This window comes from Phyllostomus hastatus, unplaced genomic scaffold, assembly GCF_019186645.2.
Source record: "Phyllostomus hastatus isolate PE091 unplaced genomic scaffold, TTU_PhHast_1.1 phas_contig_150, whole genome shotgun sequence".
In the NCBI taxonomy this organism is placed as follows: domain Eukaryota; kingdom Metazoa; phylum Chordata; class Mammalia; order Chiroptera; family Phyllostomidae; genus Phyllostomus; species Phyllostomus hastatus.
In genome coordinates, this window is record NW_025333611.1 from 32,772,970 (window position 1) to 32,791,014 (window position 18,045).

Genomic DNA, 18,045 nt, shown 5'->3' on the forward strand with positions numbered 1-18,045 from the left:
TGCGGTCGCTGCGGCCAGGACAGGGCAAGGGCAGCAGGGAGGGAGTCCCGGTCCTGAAGCCACTCTCTCCCTCTCCAGCCTGGTTGGTCAGAGCCAGGGCTTCCCAACCCTAAAAATGTTCCAGCAGGTCTGGGGCCCCCGTTACTGGTGTTCTGGCCACACCCCCTGCCTGCTGGTGACCACCAGACATGGCCCCCAGCACCCTAGCCCCCCTCTGCCCTGCTCGCAGCGGCCCGGCCACGGCCCAGCCGCTAGGGCCAGGGGCCCAGCTCCCTCTCAGCACCTTTCCCACCCCGCCTCCATCCTCTCACAGCCTTCCACACAGCTTCTCCCGATCCTTGCCAGGTTGCCTCCTTGTGCTGACCTCAGTCTAAGAGTCAGTTCCTTGAAAGGACTGTGACCTGGGTTAGGTTCCATCGGCTTAGCAGAATCGGTTTGTTGGTCATCTCTGCCTGTCCAGGTCCTGAGACAGTCCCTGGCCTTGTCGAACAAAGGCCTGTGGAACCCCTGGTGCCGGAGCGCCACTGCCCGCCACCCGCACTCACCTGTCAGAAGCTGACCTGTTCCCAGCTCCTGGCCCCTGGGGGTTTCCAGCCCTGCTCTGGAGCAAGGGAGAGGCTCTTGGGGACAAGCCCCCAGAAGGAGTGGCAGATCTACACCTTGAGCCTCTGTTACTTCTGGGGCAGGGCCTGACCAGACAGAAAGGTGGGCTATTGATAATCACTGTTCCCTCCACCAAGGCACAGAGGTGAAAGTGCATGATAAATGTCACATGTGACGACCTATCTAGGCAGGCATCACCTGCTCGAGAAAGTTGCCTGTAGTCACACAGTCCCCCAGCAGGTCAGTGCCAGGGGCCCCTCCATGGGCTCTCCTTCCTCAGCGATGCCAGACTGCCACTCTCAGCCTCCCCGCCTCCCACTGGGCACCAGCCACGGAGGGCCGCCAGCCCTGAGGGCCATGCTGTCCCCTCTGCGTGCAGAGCTCTCCCAATTCCTATCCATCTTTCAGGCGTCATCACAAATGAGACTTCTTCCTGGAAGCCCTTCCTACCCTACCCGTTTGAGCAGGAGTGCACCCCCCTGCCCCGCCCTGAAGGCCTGCCACCTGTAGCCCTGGCCCGACGTTGTTGTGTGTCCCCTTCTGTCGCCCTGCCCTCGATGAGGTCTGAGGCTGCACCCTACACTGTTTCTGTTACATCCACGAGGGCTGGGTCCTCAGAGCTGGGTCTCTAACAGTGTGGGTAGGTGGGGACTGCGCAGACCGAGCCCGAATTTAGAGAAAATGTGGCAGCACCGGACAGAGCACCCTGGCCAGGGCTGACCACGGGTCACAGCAGCACACAGGAGGTTGGGAGAGCTAAAACCACTGCTCAGAGTCAGGGACATCCTGCCTGGCACCTAGGACCCTGAGCCTCCTCCTACTCTGCCTTCCGTCTGCCTGTAGTACCTACCTCTGGGAGTCAGAATGAGCAGACAAAGCCAGGGCTGCCGCTCATTCAAATGGTACATTGGTGCGCATTAGACAAAGTACCCCTTCCTCTGGACAAGTAGCCAGGCCCATGCCAGGACGCATGGCTTGGGGGAGCACAGTGCAGGCTGGGTTTCAGGTCCTTGGCCCAGCTCCCCCATGCCACCCACACAGTGACCCTGCTCAAGGCCCCCTCCACTCCTCACTTCTCTTCCCCATGTTGCCAGGAGCCAGGCCTGTCAGCTCTGAGCCAGGCTCCATCCACACGCTGGCCCTGCGCACCGACTCTGGCCTTGGTCAGTTCCTCCAGGCTCCTCACCCGGTTCCAGGACCCTCCAGGCAGCCCCACAGCTCCCTCAGCCTTGGTGTCTGGAGCTGGCGTCCACTGTTCAGCACCAGTGGTGCTTAAGTGCTAAGGAGACTGGCCAGTTGCTCAGTGGGAAGCTCCCTCAAGGCCTGGGATCATAAAAGTGAACTTCCATAAGAAGGAAGCAGGCCCCCCAAAATCTTCCAGAGGGGGCTTGCTTACATATCAAGTGGGCCTCAATGCGTGGGCTCCTTCAGGCTCTACCCTTGCCGATATACCCTGAGCTGGGCTCGTGCCCTTTCACCCCCAACACCCGCGCTGAGCCCTGCTGCCCAGGACATGGTGCTCTTCAGAGGACAGCCCGAGAGCTCCCTCCCACAGCATGCTGGACGCCTTGTGCCAGACGCCCACCCCAGAATGCGGGGCCGTGGCTGCGCTGGAGGGCTGGGGTTGGGCAGGGCCACACCCTCGTGGACCAGAGGCTTTGGTCCTGCCTGCCAGCACAGGGCTGTTGCCGTGGCTGCACAGAGCCTTGCCAGGTGCGTGTGGCCAGTCCACCAGCTGCCTGGCCCCGACATCAGATAACGGCTCTGCCACGGCAGAGGTGAGGGCGGGAGTCCCTGCATGCAGCCCTGGCAAACCACAGGCCTGCTCTGAACCCAGCCCCACCCCGAGTCACCCTCGGAGCTGCTGAGCCTCGCTGAGCCAGTGGCCTGGCCCACGGCCTCCAGTGGTTTCTATGCATTCGTTTGTGTTTTCCTTCCTCCTCTTTGAGGTGAACGCCCCTCAGGACAGGATGTTTTTAGAGGAAAATACAAGCTTCCGGGAGCTGCTGCAGCAGAGCTGCTAGTTGGTGCTACCGACACACAGCCTGGGGACTGTGCAGCAGCCCCGTGGCTAGGCGGCCCCCTCTCCCCAGGCGGCTGCTCATGCGGAGCCCAGCCGTCGGAGAGCCTGGGCCAGGACACAGCCTCAGAGCTCAGCTTGTCTTTCGCAGTAGGGAAGGCAAGGCTCTGCGGAAGGAGGCAATGGAGGAGCTCAGAGGGTTTGTGCCCCTGGGAGCAAAGCCATAAGGCTATGTGGGAAAAGCAGGGGGAAAGCAGCAGAGGTGCAGATGTAGAGATGGGCCTACTGCCCTGCATGCAGAGCTCTGCCCCCCCCACCCCCCGCCCAGGACCCCACCAGTCTTCCCCACCCCTTTGCAGACAAGGAAAGGGAGGTCCAGAGAGGTTAAACGACCTGCCCAAGGTCTCAGCCAGCAGTGGCAGGTCTGGGTTTGAATCCAGCCTTTTGGGGCTCCTGGCCAAAGATCTTTATCACCCGGGAATGGATCCCCCAAGCTGGCTGGTGGTGTGCGAGCACGGGACCAAGGAGCCAGTAGCTCCCAGATTCCCCTCCCCCCAACGCTGGCTCTTTAGCCCACCAGGAGCTAGGACCACCAGTCTTGCTAGCAACACCTTGCCAAGACCTGTTCTTAGAACAAAGTGACTGGCAGCATGGCTCTGACCCCCTCCGACCCTGTCCTTGAGATGACTTTGGTTGTCATAAACGACTAAAGGAAACCAGAGGTTCCCCTCCCACAGGGTCCGGCCTGTGCTCTCCTGCCACATGTGAGGAGGGTGGGACAGCCGCGGGCAGCTGGGGTGGCTCTCTACAGGACTTGTCCAGGGGGAGGGCTGCCTGGCAGGGACAGCTGGACCTGGACCCATGGAGGCCGGTGTCAGCAGTGGCTTGAGTAGGAGGGAGGGAGGGAGGGACGCGGAGATCTCACCCCCAGCCAGCTCCTCGGGAGCAAGGACAAGACAGGGCGTTGGGCACTGCCCGGCCTGAGCCAGCCCCAGGGGGACGGCCCTGCCTCGGGGCCGCAGGCAGAGTAGTCGCTCAAGTCTCGCCCCTGGCAGCTCCTGCCAGTCAAGGCCCAAGAGGCGCTGTCTGGACTCAGTCTTGAGGTTTATCCCACAGGGAAGAACGCAAGTGGTGGAAGGACCTGCTGGAGGCCCCAGGCCCCTGTGTGCTCCCCCAGGCCCCCCGTGTGCAGCGCCAGTGGGGGAGGAGGCCAGGGCCGCCAGCTGCCACAGGGGCCTCTCACGGCGGAGCTCCCTCACGAGGCTGAGTTAGGGGTCCCGAACCACAGCAAACAGCTTACAGACACACACCTGCGTGGAGCAGTATAAAAATACCTGGGAGAGGGCGGAAGGCCACATTCCCAGGGTGAGGAGTGGGGAGGGCTGAGATGGGGCACCAAGGGGATGCAGCTGGATCTGTAAAATCCAATTTTTCAAAGTGAATGGAGAGATAGGTTGCCTAAGAGGCAAGGAAGCATGGTGGTTAAGGGCAGTGACTACAGGGGTAGGTGCCCCTCGAGGCCTGGGGGACCTGCACGGGGTAGGTTCAAACCCCTCCTCCAGCACTTGGAAGGTACAGGTCCCCCCAGGCCTCAGGGAGCATGTCCACACCTCACTGTGCTGATGCCAGGACTGAGCTAATAATGACGAAGGCAAGCACGTCCCTGGACCAGGGCTTTTCAGGAAAGCCATCCTCTATGCGGGCCGGGGCTGCTGGCCCTCTATTTCCTTTGGGCTGTGGCCGGATTGCCCTTGGGCCAGACTGCTGAGCTCCTGACTGGCCTTCGGCCACCAGGGCCAGGAGCAAGGCAGCAGAGGCGGACGGCAAGAGAAGAAACCGCTCTCTGAATGCCCCGGCAGGGCTGGCAGTTGGCCCCAGTTCCCAAGCAGCTTTCCCACTGCGGGTGGGGGTGCACTCAGGGACACCCTCAGTGTCCTCATCCAACAATGCTCAGTGACTCAGAGTCCAGGAAACCCTCTAGCCCAGCCCTGGACAGCACAGAGGCGGCACCTGGGCCCATGGAGGCCCAACAGCGAGCTCCAGGCTAAGTCAGGACCTGTCCTTGTGTCATGCGCTGAACCCGAGCCACTCTTCGGTGTCATCTGCGAATGCTCTTCCAGGGAGCATCACTGTGGAACCCCTGGGCTCCTCCTGCCTCCAACCAAGAGACACAGCCCCTCTGGCCCTGGGAGTCCTGCCCTTGCCAGGCATCCATCTGGGGAGGGAAGGGTCCAGCCCGGGCCCGGGCCCAGAGCTATGAGGTCCCACACAGCAGGGGTGGTGAAGGCCAGATCCTTCCTTGGGACCAGAAGAATCCAGCGGGATCCAGCTCACGAACCCAACAGGAGCAGAGGAAACACTCGGCTTCTCAGCCTGCAATGCCCCATCTCCACACACTCAAGAGCAAAGAGGCAGGGCAGCGCAGAGCATGGGCTTTGAGAGAAAACAGACGTGAGCCTGAGTCCTGGCTCTGCCAGGTACTAGCACATTCTTAACCTCTCTGGGCCTCAGCTTCCCCATCTGCAAAATGGGAGCAATAACAGTACCCACTTTCTTAGCTTCTTGTAAAGATCTTGATACTGGGATTAAAAGCTCCTGGCACAGGCCTGGCATTATTGCTATTGTTATTCTTTCACCAACTATTTACTGAGTACCTACTGTGTGCCATGCCTCATGCCCAGCATGGAGATTCCATCGGTAAAGACGACAGATGTGGTCTTGGCCCTGTTGGTCCTCTCTGGCCCTTTTTGATCCAAACCATCATCCCTGAAACTCCCAACTCGACAAAGCCATCAACGTTTGTGGCCAGAGCAATCCTAGCTTCATCTATCCCCACACCCTGTGGACTGTGGTCACCCCAGCCCCACCCATGGGGTCGCCCACCACAGCTGGGTGGCTCCCAGGCTGCATACCGACTCAAAGCCTGCCAGCAAGCTCTGGGGTGGTGGCCACAGCCTGGCACCTACTCAGTGGCCACGCCGCCTGGACCCCCGACTGCACCCGCCAGAGACCTCACTGCCGCTGCGGCAAAGCCCTCCCCAGGCTGCCCCAAGGCGTCCTGCAGGGCCCACCCACCCTCTGCCTGCCTGGCCACTGGGCCAGCCACAGAGCCATCTGATTTGAATGAAACTTCAAACTTAATGACTTTCATGCTGGTTATTTAAAATGCAATGTAATTTTCTTAAACACCCTATTATTTCCTCTGATAGCTACAAAGCTTCCCCCAATCCCATAAGCGTGTTTATTTTTAGGGAAAAGAGCGGTTTGCAGTTGGTCATGGAGACCATTGGGAAAGGGAACCCACAGAACGCAGGGCAAAGAGTCAAGCCCAGCGGCCCGGAGACCCACAGCTGTCGGCCCGCCCCTCCTGCTGCAGCGGGCCCTCCAGCAAACCCTCGGGATGCAGGGCGGGCCCCAGCCCCCCTGGCCCCAGCACGTCGGCCAGGGGCCTCCTGTCTGCCATCCGACAGGGGCCTGGGCCCCTTTTCTGTGCTCCCCTCCACAGGAGCCCCTGTCCTCATCTGTGGGTGTGTTCCAATGGCTCCTCCACGAGCTTCCCCATGGACGTCCCAGACACGTATGGTGCTGGGGAAGGGTTCCTAGGGCCACCAACACACCCTCCACTGCATCTGCCTGGCTCCTCCAGACGTTCTGCTCTAGGTGAGGCCTTGGGGCCTGAAGCTTTGACCAGCCGGGTGAGATCTGTGCCCAGATAAAGTGGCCCTGGGCAGCGGCTGCCCACGCTGGGAGCACGGGTGGGTGTGGCCCTGCCAGTCGGGGCTCCCTGGCAAGGGAGGCGGCCTGGTGGTGGGTGTTCGTGCAGAGGTCAGCTGAGCCTCACCAATGCGGGGCGTCTTCTGGGAGTGGCTATTTTTAGATCCCAGGCTTTCATGTGGCCGAGTGATGTGGAGTTTACAAAGCATCGGTAATGCGTTTCAGATGGCGGCCCGCAGACCAGGAGGCTGGGCCTGCCGCCACCAGAGCCAGGTCAGAGTTAGTCACAACACCCTGAGCCGGGGCTCCCGTCACCTGTCCCTCCCTCCCCAGGATCCCTTCCTGTCTGATGGCCAGGCTGGCCCTGGCACAGCCCCTGCGAGGCCCAGCAAGCCCTATCTGAGGCCCACCCAAGCAGCAGGCCTCCCCAGCCAGCACACCGAACCTCAGACATCCTCCAGGGCCAGGGATCCCTGCCCCCAGTTTAGAGAAGGAGACAGACCTAGAGAGGTTAACAGATGCGCTGGGGTCATACAGCCAGGACAGGACAGGAGGTAGCCCTGGTCCCCTGGCCTCCTTACCTATCACAGGCCCCTGGCTCACAGGCAAACGGGGCTTCCTAAGAGGGGGCAGTTGCCACCCCTGGACACAACAGCCCCAGCATGCAGCCCTAACTGTGCAAACCCCAGGACCCACTGCTCCCTGGGGCCATGGCCTGCCCGTCCTCACCTGCAGCCACAGCCGTACACCCGTCATTCATTCGGAAGCAGACAGTGGGGCCCAGATAGATCCCCTGTGCTTTGAGACGGCTGTTGGTTGTTTTGATGAGAGAGATGAGGGGGGAAGGAGGGAGCTTATTTGGTAGAGTGTCTGCTCCCTCTGATCTCCGGGGGCTACGACTGTGGACGTCGGCCCCGGCCGGCATGCAGGCTGTGTCACTGTCCCCCTCTGGGCTTTAAAGCCATGTCTGCTGACACGGCCCAGGCAGGCAGTCTCCAGGGTGGGACGGGCTCCACAGGCAGCCTCCCCAGGGGGCCATGATCACACCCAACATGGACCCACCCCAGGCCAGGGCCCCTGTCCAGCAAGGGACAGTCTCCTCATCCACTGGGGAACTGGGCCCAGGGGAGCCCCATGTTCCAGCAGGACCGGAAGGAGCCAAATCCTCTGACCCGGACAAACCCACTGGGCTGCAGCTGAGATTTCACGTACGCAAAGGCAGATGCTGGCCACACCTTTTAAGGGAGGGAGGCGGCACCCAGTTCCCAACGCCAAGCATCACAGGTCTGTGAGCTGAGGCAACGAACTGCCTGAAGGAAGAAGCCAGGCACGTCCTGGCTCCTCAGAGACCCCCCGCCCTTCGCAGAGTCCAGCTAGAGACAATGCTGATCAGAGAGGTGCTCTTCACATCCTGGCTGAACTACCAACAGGTGGGCCCTGACCTCTGGGGTTCAGCTCCCCTAAGTAAGCAGGGGCCACAACCCCGGACTCGAGACCCTGGAGAAACTGAGAGTCAGCTACAATGACACAAAGTGGAAACTTCCTTGCACGTGCCAGCACGCCCAGGCCGCCCCAGGCCCTGCTCACGCAGCAGTCCCCCTGTGCCCACCAGTGTCCACCCTGTGCCAGCTGCAGGCTCTGCGCGCCTCGCCCTCCCCACGCAACTCGCACCATCTGCTGGTGGCCACCACCCTGCCCTTCATGCTGCCACGTGCCACACGTGCCCACCAGCCATTCCCAGGCTCTAGAACCAGCACGGTCTGGGCCCCGAGGGCGCCGCAGGCTAGGCCATCCGTGCTGGCCCTTCTCCTCCAGCTGCACCCCACAGCCCTGTCAGCCCTGGGCTTCGGGTCATCCTTCTGACGACCAGGAATGTACTGATTTCCACCTCACCCTTCTCCTCAAGCTGTCTCTCCCCCTTACAGTATCCCCCCACTCACCAGTGCGGGTTCCCGGCCAGCTGGAACCCCTCCTGGCTGCCCCGCTGGCCTCTGTCCCTCCTCGGTGCCCTTTATCCAGTGCAGGCAGAACCTCAAAGCTGGTTCTGAGCCCCAGGGAGGCTTTCTGCCTCGCCAGGACTGAGCTCTGGGGTGGGGGGCAGAGGCAGCTGCCCTCTTGGTGCTGAGCCAAGGCCAAGTGTACATGTGGGGGGAGGGGCTCAGGAAATGCCAACAGGGGTCTGGGCCCAGGATTCCAGGTCCAGTGGGCACCGAGTCAGGGGCCAGCTGCGGGCCCAAGGGCCAGGTGGGCAGAACAGCTGTCCTTGTACTGCCTGGGGGAGCTGAGCTGAGGGACAGCATCACTCACTCCAGTCCAGTCTTGGCTTCAGGGCCATTAACACAGTGTTAACAAGCCCTCCCACTGTGGCTTCCACTCATGAAGCACCTACTATGTGCTAGGGACCTTGTACCCACTCTCAATTCCTTCCACAGTAACCCATGGAGGCAGAACCCTCATTGTCCTCGACTTTAGATGAGAAAACTAAGATCCAGAGGGGTGAAGTGACTTACCCAGGGCCACTCAGCCAAGACGTGGCAGATGTGCTTGAAGGTGGGTCTCCCAGACTCAGTGCCTTCCCCTTCCACTTTCCTAAGGGGCCTTGGACCAGTCCCTCCCCTGACCTGGTCTCACTGTCCCCATCTGCAGGAGGAGGGTTGTCACTGAGGATCCGGGCACCACACAGTTGGGGGCGGGGGCCCTGTGACCTGATAAAACACCTGTTTCCTCCAACGGAGGCCTGTTTGTACACAGCGGCAGGAAGCAGCCAGTCACAAGGTATGAGGGAGTGTGACTGTGCGTCTTCGAGACCGCAGCTGCCTGAGGAAGCTCCTCTCGCCCCTCCAGGTGGCTCTGTGCCCACCCTGACCCGGTCTCACTTTGGCGGTCCTATGACTTGAAGCCAGCGCCCCTGGAGCCCGTTCTTACAGCTCAGCTAAGCCTCCTTTCTGGCGGGGCCAGGGGGTGGGGTGTCAGGAGACCCAGGAGGGCATGGGCTGCCTGCAGCCTCTGGGAAAGGACCACCGAGACCTCCCTTCAAGGCCACTCACACCTGAGCCTCTGGGCACCTGGGGAGGTGGGCAGAGCTGTCATGGATGTCCCCATCTACTGGCTGTGGAAACTGGCTTGGTGCACCCAAGGAAGAATAGGGCTCCAGGAAGAAGACCTGGGTCTTGGTCACCAACCCAGGGCCCCCCAACAGCCTTCCCACCTTACCGAGCTAGAGGGCAGCCCTAGAGTGGTGGCCCCTGAAGACAGGGTGGGGCAGGGTCTGCAAGATGGGCCTTTCTGGCCCTGCAAGGCGTCGAGGGGGCACCCCGAAAAGGAAGTCCGCCCTTGGGAATGGCTGAGCGGCAGGTTGCGGGGGGGTGCTGCAGGCTTTCCAAATACCACGGGAAAGAACGCAAGTCAAAATAACGTCTAAACCCTGTTGCCCACCACAAACCTACAAAATGAATGACAAGAGAGAAACACCCACGTTAGCTGTGTGCACTGAGGCCCTGCGAGGACCCTAAAGCCAGCTGGGGCCACAGCGAAGCCAATGCCGGATTCCTCCGCCCTCTTGGTCCATAATTCCCCTTGAACGCTGTGCTCCAGGAAAATATGCAAAATGGCAGTTAAGGAGTGGTCTGTGCAGAGTGCCGTTCTCGCTGGTACGGAAGGCAGCCCATGAGGGACAGTCAGCACGAGAGATCAACAAAGACGCTGTGCACAAGCACTGTCGGGGGCCCGCCAACGTGCACTCCCACCCCGAGGGAAGCATCGGGGCAAGACGCAGGGCTGCAGGTGGGTGCCCACGTGAGGAGAGGCCCGAGGACGGTGCAGAAACTAAAGACCATGTGGACCTTTTCCTTTGTTTTTTTCCTTGCACAATAGCTTAAGCCCCTATCACCCTGTGTACAGGGGTTCTACCTGGCTGGGGAAGGGGGCCTCTGCTAGATAAATCTTTGGGTTGGTGGGAGAGGGTTCTCAGGGCAAACTGAGTGGCCCCAGGAGTAGCACTTCCAAGAACCCCTGGGTAAGGCAGGGCAGTGAGGAGGGGCCTGTGAACTGGGGTTCAGATCCCCAGGTCTCTGTGGCCCAGAGCGGAGACACAGCCCTCCAGACGGGAGTCCACATGGGCCTGCCAAGGAGCCACAACTGCCCCAGAGGGGCCAGGACAGCAGGGAACACAGCATCAGTCATGCACAACCCCCGCTGCCCCGGGCCACACCAGCACTTTCCTGGGCACCTCCCTGACACTTCTGCCCCCTGCCCTCATGCCAACGCCAGGAGGAGGGCTCACCACGCCCACTGTGCAAGTGACACCAAGGCTGGGACACCTGGGACATGTGAGCCCTTTGGTTTCTTTGGTCTAAGTGTGGCAGGTGCATCATGATGCAGGGCCAGCCACCTCGGCCTGAGGGCGGAGCTGAGGGTGGGCAGGACAGCCAGGGCCCAGGGCCGTGACCAAAGCCACCAGCTGGATGGTCAGAGGGGTCTCTCCAAGGAGCTCTGAATTAAGCCTGGAATGAGGAATGAGAGGGTGGCAGCTATGTTAAGAGCAGGGAAAGAATTCCAAGCTGAGGGGACAAATGTAAAGGTCCTGAGGTGGGAAAGAGTCTTGCTGGCTGTCCTATCATGACACTGAGGTGGCTGCTATTTGGGGAGAAGAGTACGGTGTCGATGAGGCGGGTGGTCAGGAGGTGCTGGACCTCCAAGGCACTCTGGCTGTGGGGGGCGGGGGGCGGTTTGCACTCCCCTCCAGGAGCCACGGGAAGTCACTGTAGTGTTTGATCAGGTAAGAGATGGCATCTGATTTGTTTTTAAAGGGCCCCTTTGGCCACTCTGTGGAGCCTGGAAGGGGGGGTAGAGTATGTGCTAGGGTGGGGCAGGGGGGCCCCGGGGGAGGCTGCTATGCCACCCTTTATGCAGGATGGCGATGCTTGGGCTTCAGGGTGGCAGCTGAATAGAGAACTGGAAACTTTGGGGTGTTAGGAGGGGAGCCCAGTTGCCTGCCAGTCCCGTCTTCACTTGTTGGATGACTGTGCCTTTTTGGGAAGCTGCTCAGCAGACTCTCCTCCTGAGCCAGCTCTGGCCAGGATGCCCCCAGATGGGCCTTTTGTGACAACATTCCTCCGGCCAGGAGGGGGTCCAGGGCCAGGCACTCCCGGAGGCGGATGCTGGTTCTGGTCCAGCTAGATGCCCAGCCTGGTACCAGCCTCCCTTCTAACAGGCTCCACTCCAACCAAAGCCGGTGATCAAGCACCAGTAACCCTGCTTAACCAGGCCCCGTGCTCTCTCTGAGAGGTGTGCAGGGCTGGGTGGGTGCCTCTCTGCAGAGCTCCCCTGGATAGGCGGCCATGTGTCGGCAGCACTTCCTTCCTCTGCTGGGTCTTGCTCACACCCTCACCTCCTGCCCCCGCAGGCCTTGTCTGCACAGCCCTCACCTGAGCCTCAGACCTTGGAGTCGGGGAACGAACCGCCGGCCAGGAGCCCCAGCGGGAGCCCACCGCCTCAACGGGGCTCCTCCACCTGGAGCTGCTGCCCGCCCTGGCTCGGGGCGCGCCCAGACACGGCAAAGCTGCGGAGCTCAGACACGGCAAAGAGCGCCAAGGCCCCACCGGAACCAAACGCCTCATTTTTTCTTCGCTGTGTGGAAATGTAACTCATGTACCATAAAATTCTTCATTATAATGTGTACAATTATACATTATAATGGCCACATCAGTGGCTTTTAGTATATTCACGAGGTTGTACAACTGCCCCCACTGACTCCAGAACAGACACATCCCCACAAGGGGCAACTCCTTTAGAGTCACTCCCACAGCCCTCTTCTCCCAGGCCCTGAGGGCCACTGTTCACTGTCTGTCCCTGCGGCTTTGCCTGCTCTGGACCTTTCATCTAAATGGCAAAAGGCTCACCCAGGCCACATGGTTCAGTTGGTTACAGCCATCATTCCATAACTGAAAGGTTGCGGGTTCGAGTCTCAGCCAGGACACATGCCTAGGTTGTGGGTTCCATCTCTGGTCTGGGAGCATACAGGAGGCAACCAACTGATGTATTTCTCTCTCACTTCGATGCTTCTCTCCCCACCCCCACCCTTCCTCTCACTCTAAAAATCAACAGAAACCTATCCTCAGGTGAGAATAAAACAATTTTTTAAACTAAAAAAAGTTAAAAGTAAACAGCGAGAGGCTCAGCAGCCTTCCAGGCCACAGTGGAGCCCGTGGAAAGGGGACCACAAGAGCAATGAGGTGCCACGTTCTTCTTCAGATGAGGGTTCACACCGGTCCGCCAGCCCTCACATTCAGGAGCCTGGGTTCCCCTAAGGAATGATGCCTCACTCAGCCCAGAGCCCCTCGAAGTCCGAAGTCCGGCCAGGACCAACTCACTGCCCCCACCCCAGGTCTCCGAGCAGGGAGAACACAGCCAACAGGAGGAGCGGCTGCCGCCCTGGGCCAGCAGCTGCTTGCATGCGCACAGGAGATGCCTGTAGACGCCGGCCCAACCAGACGAAACGAACTGTGGCCTGACTCCCCTTCCCCCAACAGTCTACAAGAAGCCAAGCCCCGAAGAGAAACAAACCTTTTTTGGGGAAACCTTTCTCTTTGCCCCATGGCAGCTGCGCTTGAGGTGGTCGCTTGGCCCGTTGCTCCTGGCAAGGTGAGAGCCTGCCAGTTTCAAGGTGCCCAGTGTGCAGCCACATGGATGGTCCACCCACACAGAGGCAACAGGGGTCCCCAGCATGGGCTTCCCCACTGTCTAGGGGCTCAAGGGACTGGTCGTGAGCCCCTCAGCTCAACTGCTGGCCACCTGGACTCTCTCTGCGAGGGCCGGCAAGGCCTGGGCAGCGTGGCATCTGCGCAGTGAAGACGCACTCAGGAAAGCCCCGCTTTGAAGAAACCCTCCAAAGGCAGCTTTTCCTCTGTGCCCTGCAAGAGACTCCAGACCCACTTTAAGAGAAGTTTTTTCTGATTTCAGACGCGTGAACCCTGAGTCACAATGATAAATGTGCTCCCAAAACATGGGGACAATTAACTTTGCTTTTTAAAACCCGACCGTAGTTTAAATGTCTACATAACTCAAGTAACACAAGCGACTACTCTTATTTGGTATTTGCTACTATCAAGTTTTCTTTAAAGAAGCTCCACTACATTTGCATATATCTTCCTCATCCAGTGTCACCCCTCCTTAGGCACTTGCCTCTGTCCTTGTCCCCACCCCCTGGAACAGCTGGCACAGGGGCACCGAAAGTCAGCCCCAGAGCCTGCCCTCCCTGTGTTCCCAGAGGCCCAGCAGCGGGAGGCTGCGCTGAGTGGGGCGCAGAACCAGGGGACTCGCCCTTATAGGAGAGACAGAAGCAGACAGATGCATCTGCTGTGTCTTGCGAAAGGTCCTTATGTTGAAAAGAAATGGTCTGGGCCCGGGTGTTGTGCTTGTCCCTCCGCACCGCGCTCTACCCACTCCCCCACCCCACCACCACCCTTAGTACCACCGGAGTGAAGGAAAGGACACCAAATGGTCTCATCACCACGCCCCTACAGAGGACGAGACCCTCCCTCTCCAGGCACTCCCCCACCACTCTCCAGGCCATGAAAGGAGCTTGGAAACACCGCTTTTCCTTGCACCTCTATGGAATCACAAGCAGTAGGAGGGGAGCCTGCAGGCCCTGCGAGGCCTGTTCTGGGCCAAGGCCTTTGGTCTAATCATTGCTACCAGTGACTCCAGCCCCCACCAAGTGAGCAGGCAAGCAACTCACCCGCCAGTGGTGGGTTATGTCATTGTGGCCCAAAATCAAAGGGTCTGCTCCTACTGGGGGGCCCCAAAAACATTTTTATTAAGGATCTGCTCCTGTGGGGTGGAGGTCTCTCAGGAAGGCTGCCACATCAGGTGGCAAGGTCAGTGGGCAGGCCCCCTCCCCCCCAGACTTGAAAGGAAGCAAACATCTAGATAGAGCCACCCCAGAACAGAAAGTCAGACCGAGAGAACACTCCTCCAATACGCTCCTTCTACAGGTGAGGAAGCGGGGGTCCAAAGGGCAAGGAGCTCATGTCCTGAGTCAGCTGTGTACAAGGTTTTCCACCCTTAGTTTCTGGAGTGAAGCCTCAACTTGTCTTCTCAGCTCCCACTACCTTCGGCATGAAACAGCTCTCGGAACCAACTGTCCCCATTCCGGGTCCGAAACAGCCAGGCAGTCACCCTCCTGCCTCTGGGTGATCCCACCACTAGCCATGTGAGCCTCCCCCAGGCAGGCTCCACCTGCACTGGGCCTATGGTTGCACCCAACATCCATCCACTGGAGTCCCCAGCAACTTTTCATGTACTCTAGAAGCTCTAACCTTACCCCACCTTGGGCTAGCTGAGGGCAAGTGAAACATGAATATGAACCTTTTTTTAATACTAGTACAGCTTAACTGCTCCAAAGCACTCAGAATAGGCTCTTCACACTTGAGGTCATCTGCTCCAATGGGCAGAAAAGCATGGTTTGTAATGATCATGAAATCTTTTCAAAGCACTGAATACTTAAAGGTACCGAATTTGCAAATTCATTAAACAGGCCCCTTACCAACACTATGGAACCACCCTCGAAACCTTCGTGGTGTGTTTGAGACCGAGCCAGCTTCATAAAAACCCACTTTCCATACATGGTGTCCTGGGCCTTTAAGGGTGCACTCATGCCCACATACAGAGTGAGTACAACACCCACAACCGGGAGATCTCACACCAAGCAGCTTCTCTGCTGGTTCCTCCCAGCACCAAGGCCCAGGACTCTGGGCTTTAGGGAGAAGGCTAACTACCAAGGTCACAGCTTGGACCACACTATGCACACTGCCCTTGGGAGCCAGGGGGTGGGTCTCAGCTCAGAAGTTTTCCGAGCAGACTCCACCCCAGCATCACCTGGTACCAGGATGGAGCCTGCACCTGCCGTGAACATGCTGGGAAGATGAAAGCCAGCAGCTAGCGGAAAGTGGGGTGCCCAGGGTCAACCTCCCCCCTGGACTTCAGCAAAGTTCTGTCTGGTTCAGATCCTACAGGGCAGGCACAGGGAAAAGAGACCAGGACAGTGTTCTCATGTACCTATTTGGTAGTAAGCAAAAGTTACTTCTTGCCCCTGCCTCACATATCTGGGCAAAGACGTAGCAGGCACCAGGATGGGTTGTTGGGGCCACTTACCAGCGTGGGTTGCGGCTGGGGGTGCTGCCCGGCCCCCGAAGGGGGTGGGTAGTGCATGAGCAGATTGAAGGCGGAGTAGACGGTGTCTTTGTACATGCCGCTGGCGCACTCCGGGGCCTTCAGGCCTGGAAAAACCACAGCTGGGTCAGACTCGCCAGCCGGATGGCTCAGGCTGAAGGCTGGCTGTCTGCTCTCTAGAGAAAAGTAAGACTTGCCAAGGGGTCCCCTTCGAGTTCCTGACTTGAGAAAGAACAGGATGGGGGTGCCCGCAGTGCCAAGTTTTGATGAAGAACCGAGTCCAGGCCTCCTCTTGGCGACCCCTACTCGACCCCCGCCCAAACAGCCGGCCAAAGAACCTTGGCCAATGCTTTCTCCCCAAGACAGGGGATTAGTCAGTCACCTGGGCAGGAGGGGAGGCGGAGATGGCGGGGGTCTGTTTACTCCTATAAAGGTCAGGGCACCGGAAGTGACTCGAGCACGGAGGCGCCCGGGAAACCCGCCCCCACTCCTCCCACCCCCTCAGTTTTACCGCCTCCCCGAGCTGCAGCTGGGGGGGGAGGGAGCCCCTGGGCTCCCTCCCTCCCATGGGGGACTGGGCCTTAGCGGGTGGAGGGGAGCCGGGCAGTGCAGAAACTCACCGTCCTCCAGAGATTCTGTAAGTTTGTCAGGGAAAAGTCTCTGCGAAGTGTGTTCCCGCCCGAGAGCCTGCGGGGAGATTGAGGGGCCGTAAGGGGCGCAGGAAAAGCTGGGGACTCGGGGCTAGGGACAGGCTGGGCTCTAAGGGATGGGGACCCCGAGGGCCGCGGCCCCGGGGAAGGAGCTGGGTGCGGGCCGGCGCTCACCTCGGCCCCGACCTCAGCCTCGCCGCGGGCCCGGGCGCCAGCCCCTGGGACCCCCGCGCCGCCCGCCGCGCCCTCGGACTCATTGACTAGCGACGATTTGAGCTCGGCCAGGTCGCGCTCGGGGCCCGCGGCGCTGTCGCGGCTCTTGTCGTCCTGCTCCTCGCCCTCGTCTTGGAAGGCCAGCAGCTCGTCGGGCGCGCCGAGGTCGTCGCCACCGCCTGCGCCGCCCCCGCCCGAGTCCAGCTGCGGCATGGTGCGCTCCGCCCGCTGGGGCGCGGGGCGCAGGAGTGAGGGGCGCGAAGCCGGCCCGGGAGGCGGCGAGCCCGGAGTCCGGACCTCCGAGCTCGGAGCGCGGCGGGCGGAGCGCGGGCTGACTCCGCCTGGGCGGGCTGCGGGTGCTGGGCGCTGGGCGCGGGCGCCGGACTCAGCGGCTAGGGGAGCTGGCGGGTCCGAACATCAAAGGCGCCGCCGGCTGAGTGCGGGGGGCGGGGCGGGGGCGATAGGGGCGGGCCATAGTGATGGGCGGGGCCAGGCCGTCCCGCCCCGCCTCTCAAGGGAGCGGCGGGGACACGCCCAGTGGGTATAGTCTTAAAGGGCTCGCTCTCCCTGTTGTAACGAGAGAGGCGTTGGACTGGTCGACTTTCTGGACGACTTTGAAAAGCGTCACCTATCTCCTAAAGTGCGGGGACTTTAAAGGAGACTCCGACCCTACCTCCTCACCTGGGGATTCCCGCCCCGCGCCTAGAAGTCCCCTAGGTTCTTTGGGTGTCCTGGAACTGGAGCCAAGGTGTGAACTGCCTCTGTGCCGCCCCCCCCCGCCGCAGCCCCCTGCCACCCAGGACGTGCTGGGCTTGGAATTGGGGATTTCCTAGAGCTTGGGACTGCTCAGAGGCCACCCCGGAGCCGACAGTATTAGGCCTCCTCAATGGCCCCATTCTCCAAACCTACGCCGGTCAGGGGTCGGGTCGCCCACTCAGCGCAAACATAAGGATATACCCGCCACACGTTTATTGAGCGCCTGTTGCATGGGGGGCTCATACATCACATTTGTGACGGTCTCTCAGCCATGTGGTGGCTCCGAGGTGCGAACACAGCCTAGAGGACTTGGAGGACGGACCCCGCCCCCCCCCCACCATAGGGATCTTCCAGTCACGTCCTTTCCCTCCCACGACTGTCCCAACTCATTTCCACACCTAGAGCCTGCGGCCCGGTGGTGCCAGGCTTTGGTCAGCCACGTGGGCCGCGGGATTCCGATGAAGTTTGGGTCGTGCGAAGCAACTTAACTCGGGAAGTCGCATTCCCGTGGGGCCCATTGACTGCGGGTCTGTGGCAAGCGGGCCCTCGCAAAATCCAGGCTTGAGAGTCCAGGAGTACAGGGACCGCCAGTTCCCATCGCATCTACAAGGCACCCAGGGTCAAGTCCGCGTGGGCCTCTACAGCAGCTTGGCCTCTGCTCAGCCACTGCGTCTAGGCCCCTTTGAATCACAGTGCAGTGAACCGCAGCCCCCAGCAGGTTTTTGTGCTGGATTCAGTGTAGACGATCCCACCTCTCCCGAGAGCAACTGGGGCAGAAGGTATTTGGGAAGGGAGGGTGTCTTGGACGCTTCTCCGTCTCAGAGTCTCAGGACCCCTGGCTGCGGTGCAAAGTCGGGCCGGAAGAGAGCCGCGCCGCGCCGCGCCGCCCCTCCGGGTCCCGGCCCTGCCTGGCTGGCT

At 60.4% G+C, this 18,045-nt stretch overlaps 1 protein-coding gene across 5 annotated transcripts in view; it reads right to left on the minus strand.

Moving 5' to 3' along the window:
- TCF7 (transcription factor 7) overlaps nt 1-16,790 on the minus strand; it is a 36,269-nt gene extending 19,479 nt beyond the window's left edge. For all 5 annotated transcript variants that reach the window (XM_045828046.1, XM_045828079.1, XM_045828053.1 and 2 more), the window contains exons 1-3: nt 16,333-16,790; nt 16,129-16,195; nt 15,491-15,615 (exon numbers count right to left, since the gene is read on the minus strand). In XM_045828046.1, coding sequence (XP_045684002.1) covers nt 15,491-15,615; nt 16,129-16,195; nt 16,333-16,584 — 444 coding nt within the window. In that variant the 5' untranslated portion in view covers nt 16,585-16,790. The remainder of the gene's footprint in view (nt 1-15,490; nt 15,616-16,128; nt 16,196-16,332) is intronic.
- Nucleotides 16,791-18,045: the final 1,255 nt, after the last annotated feature.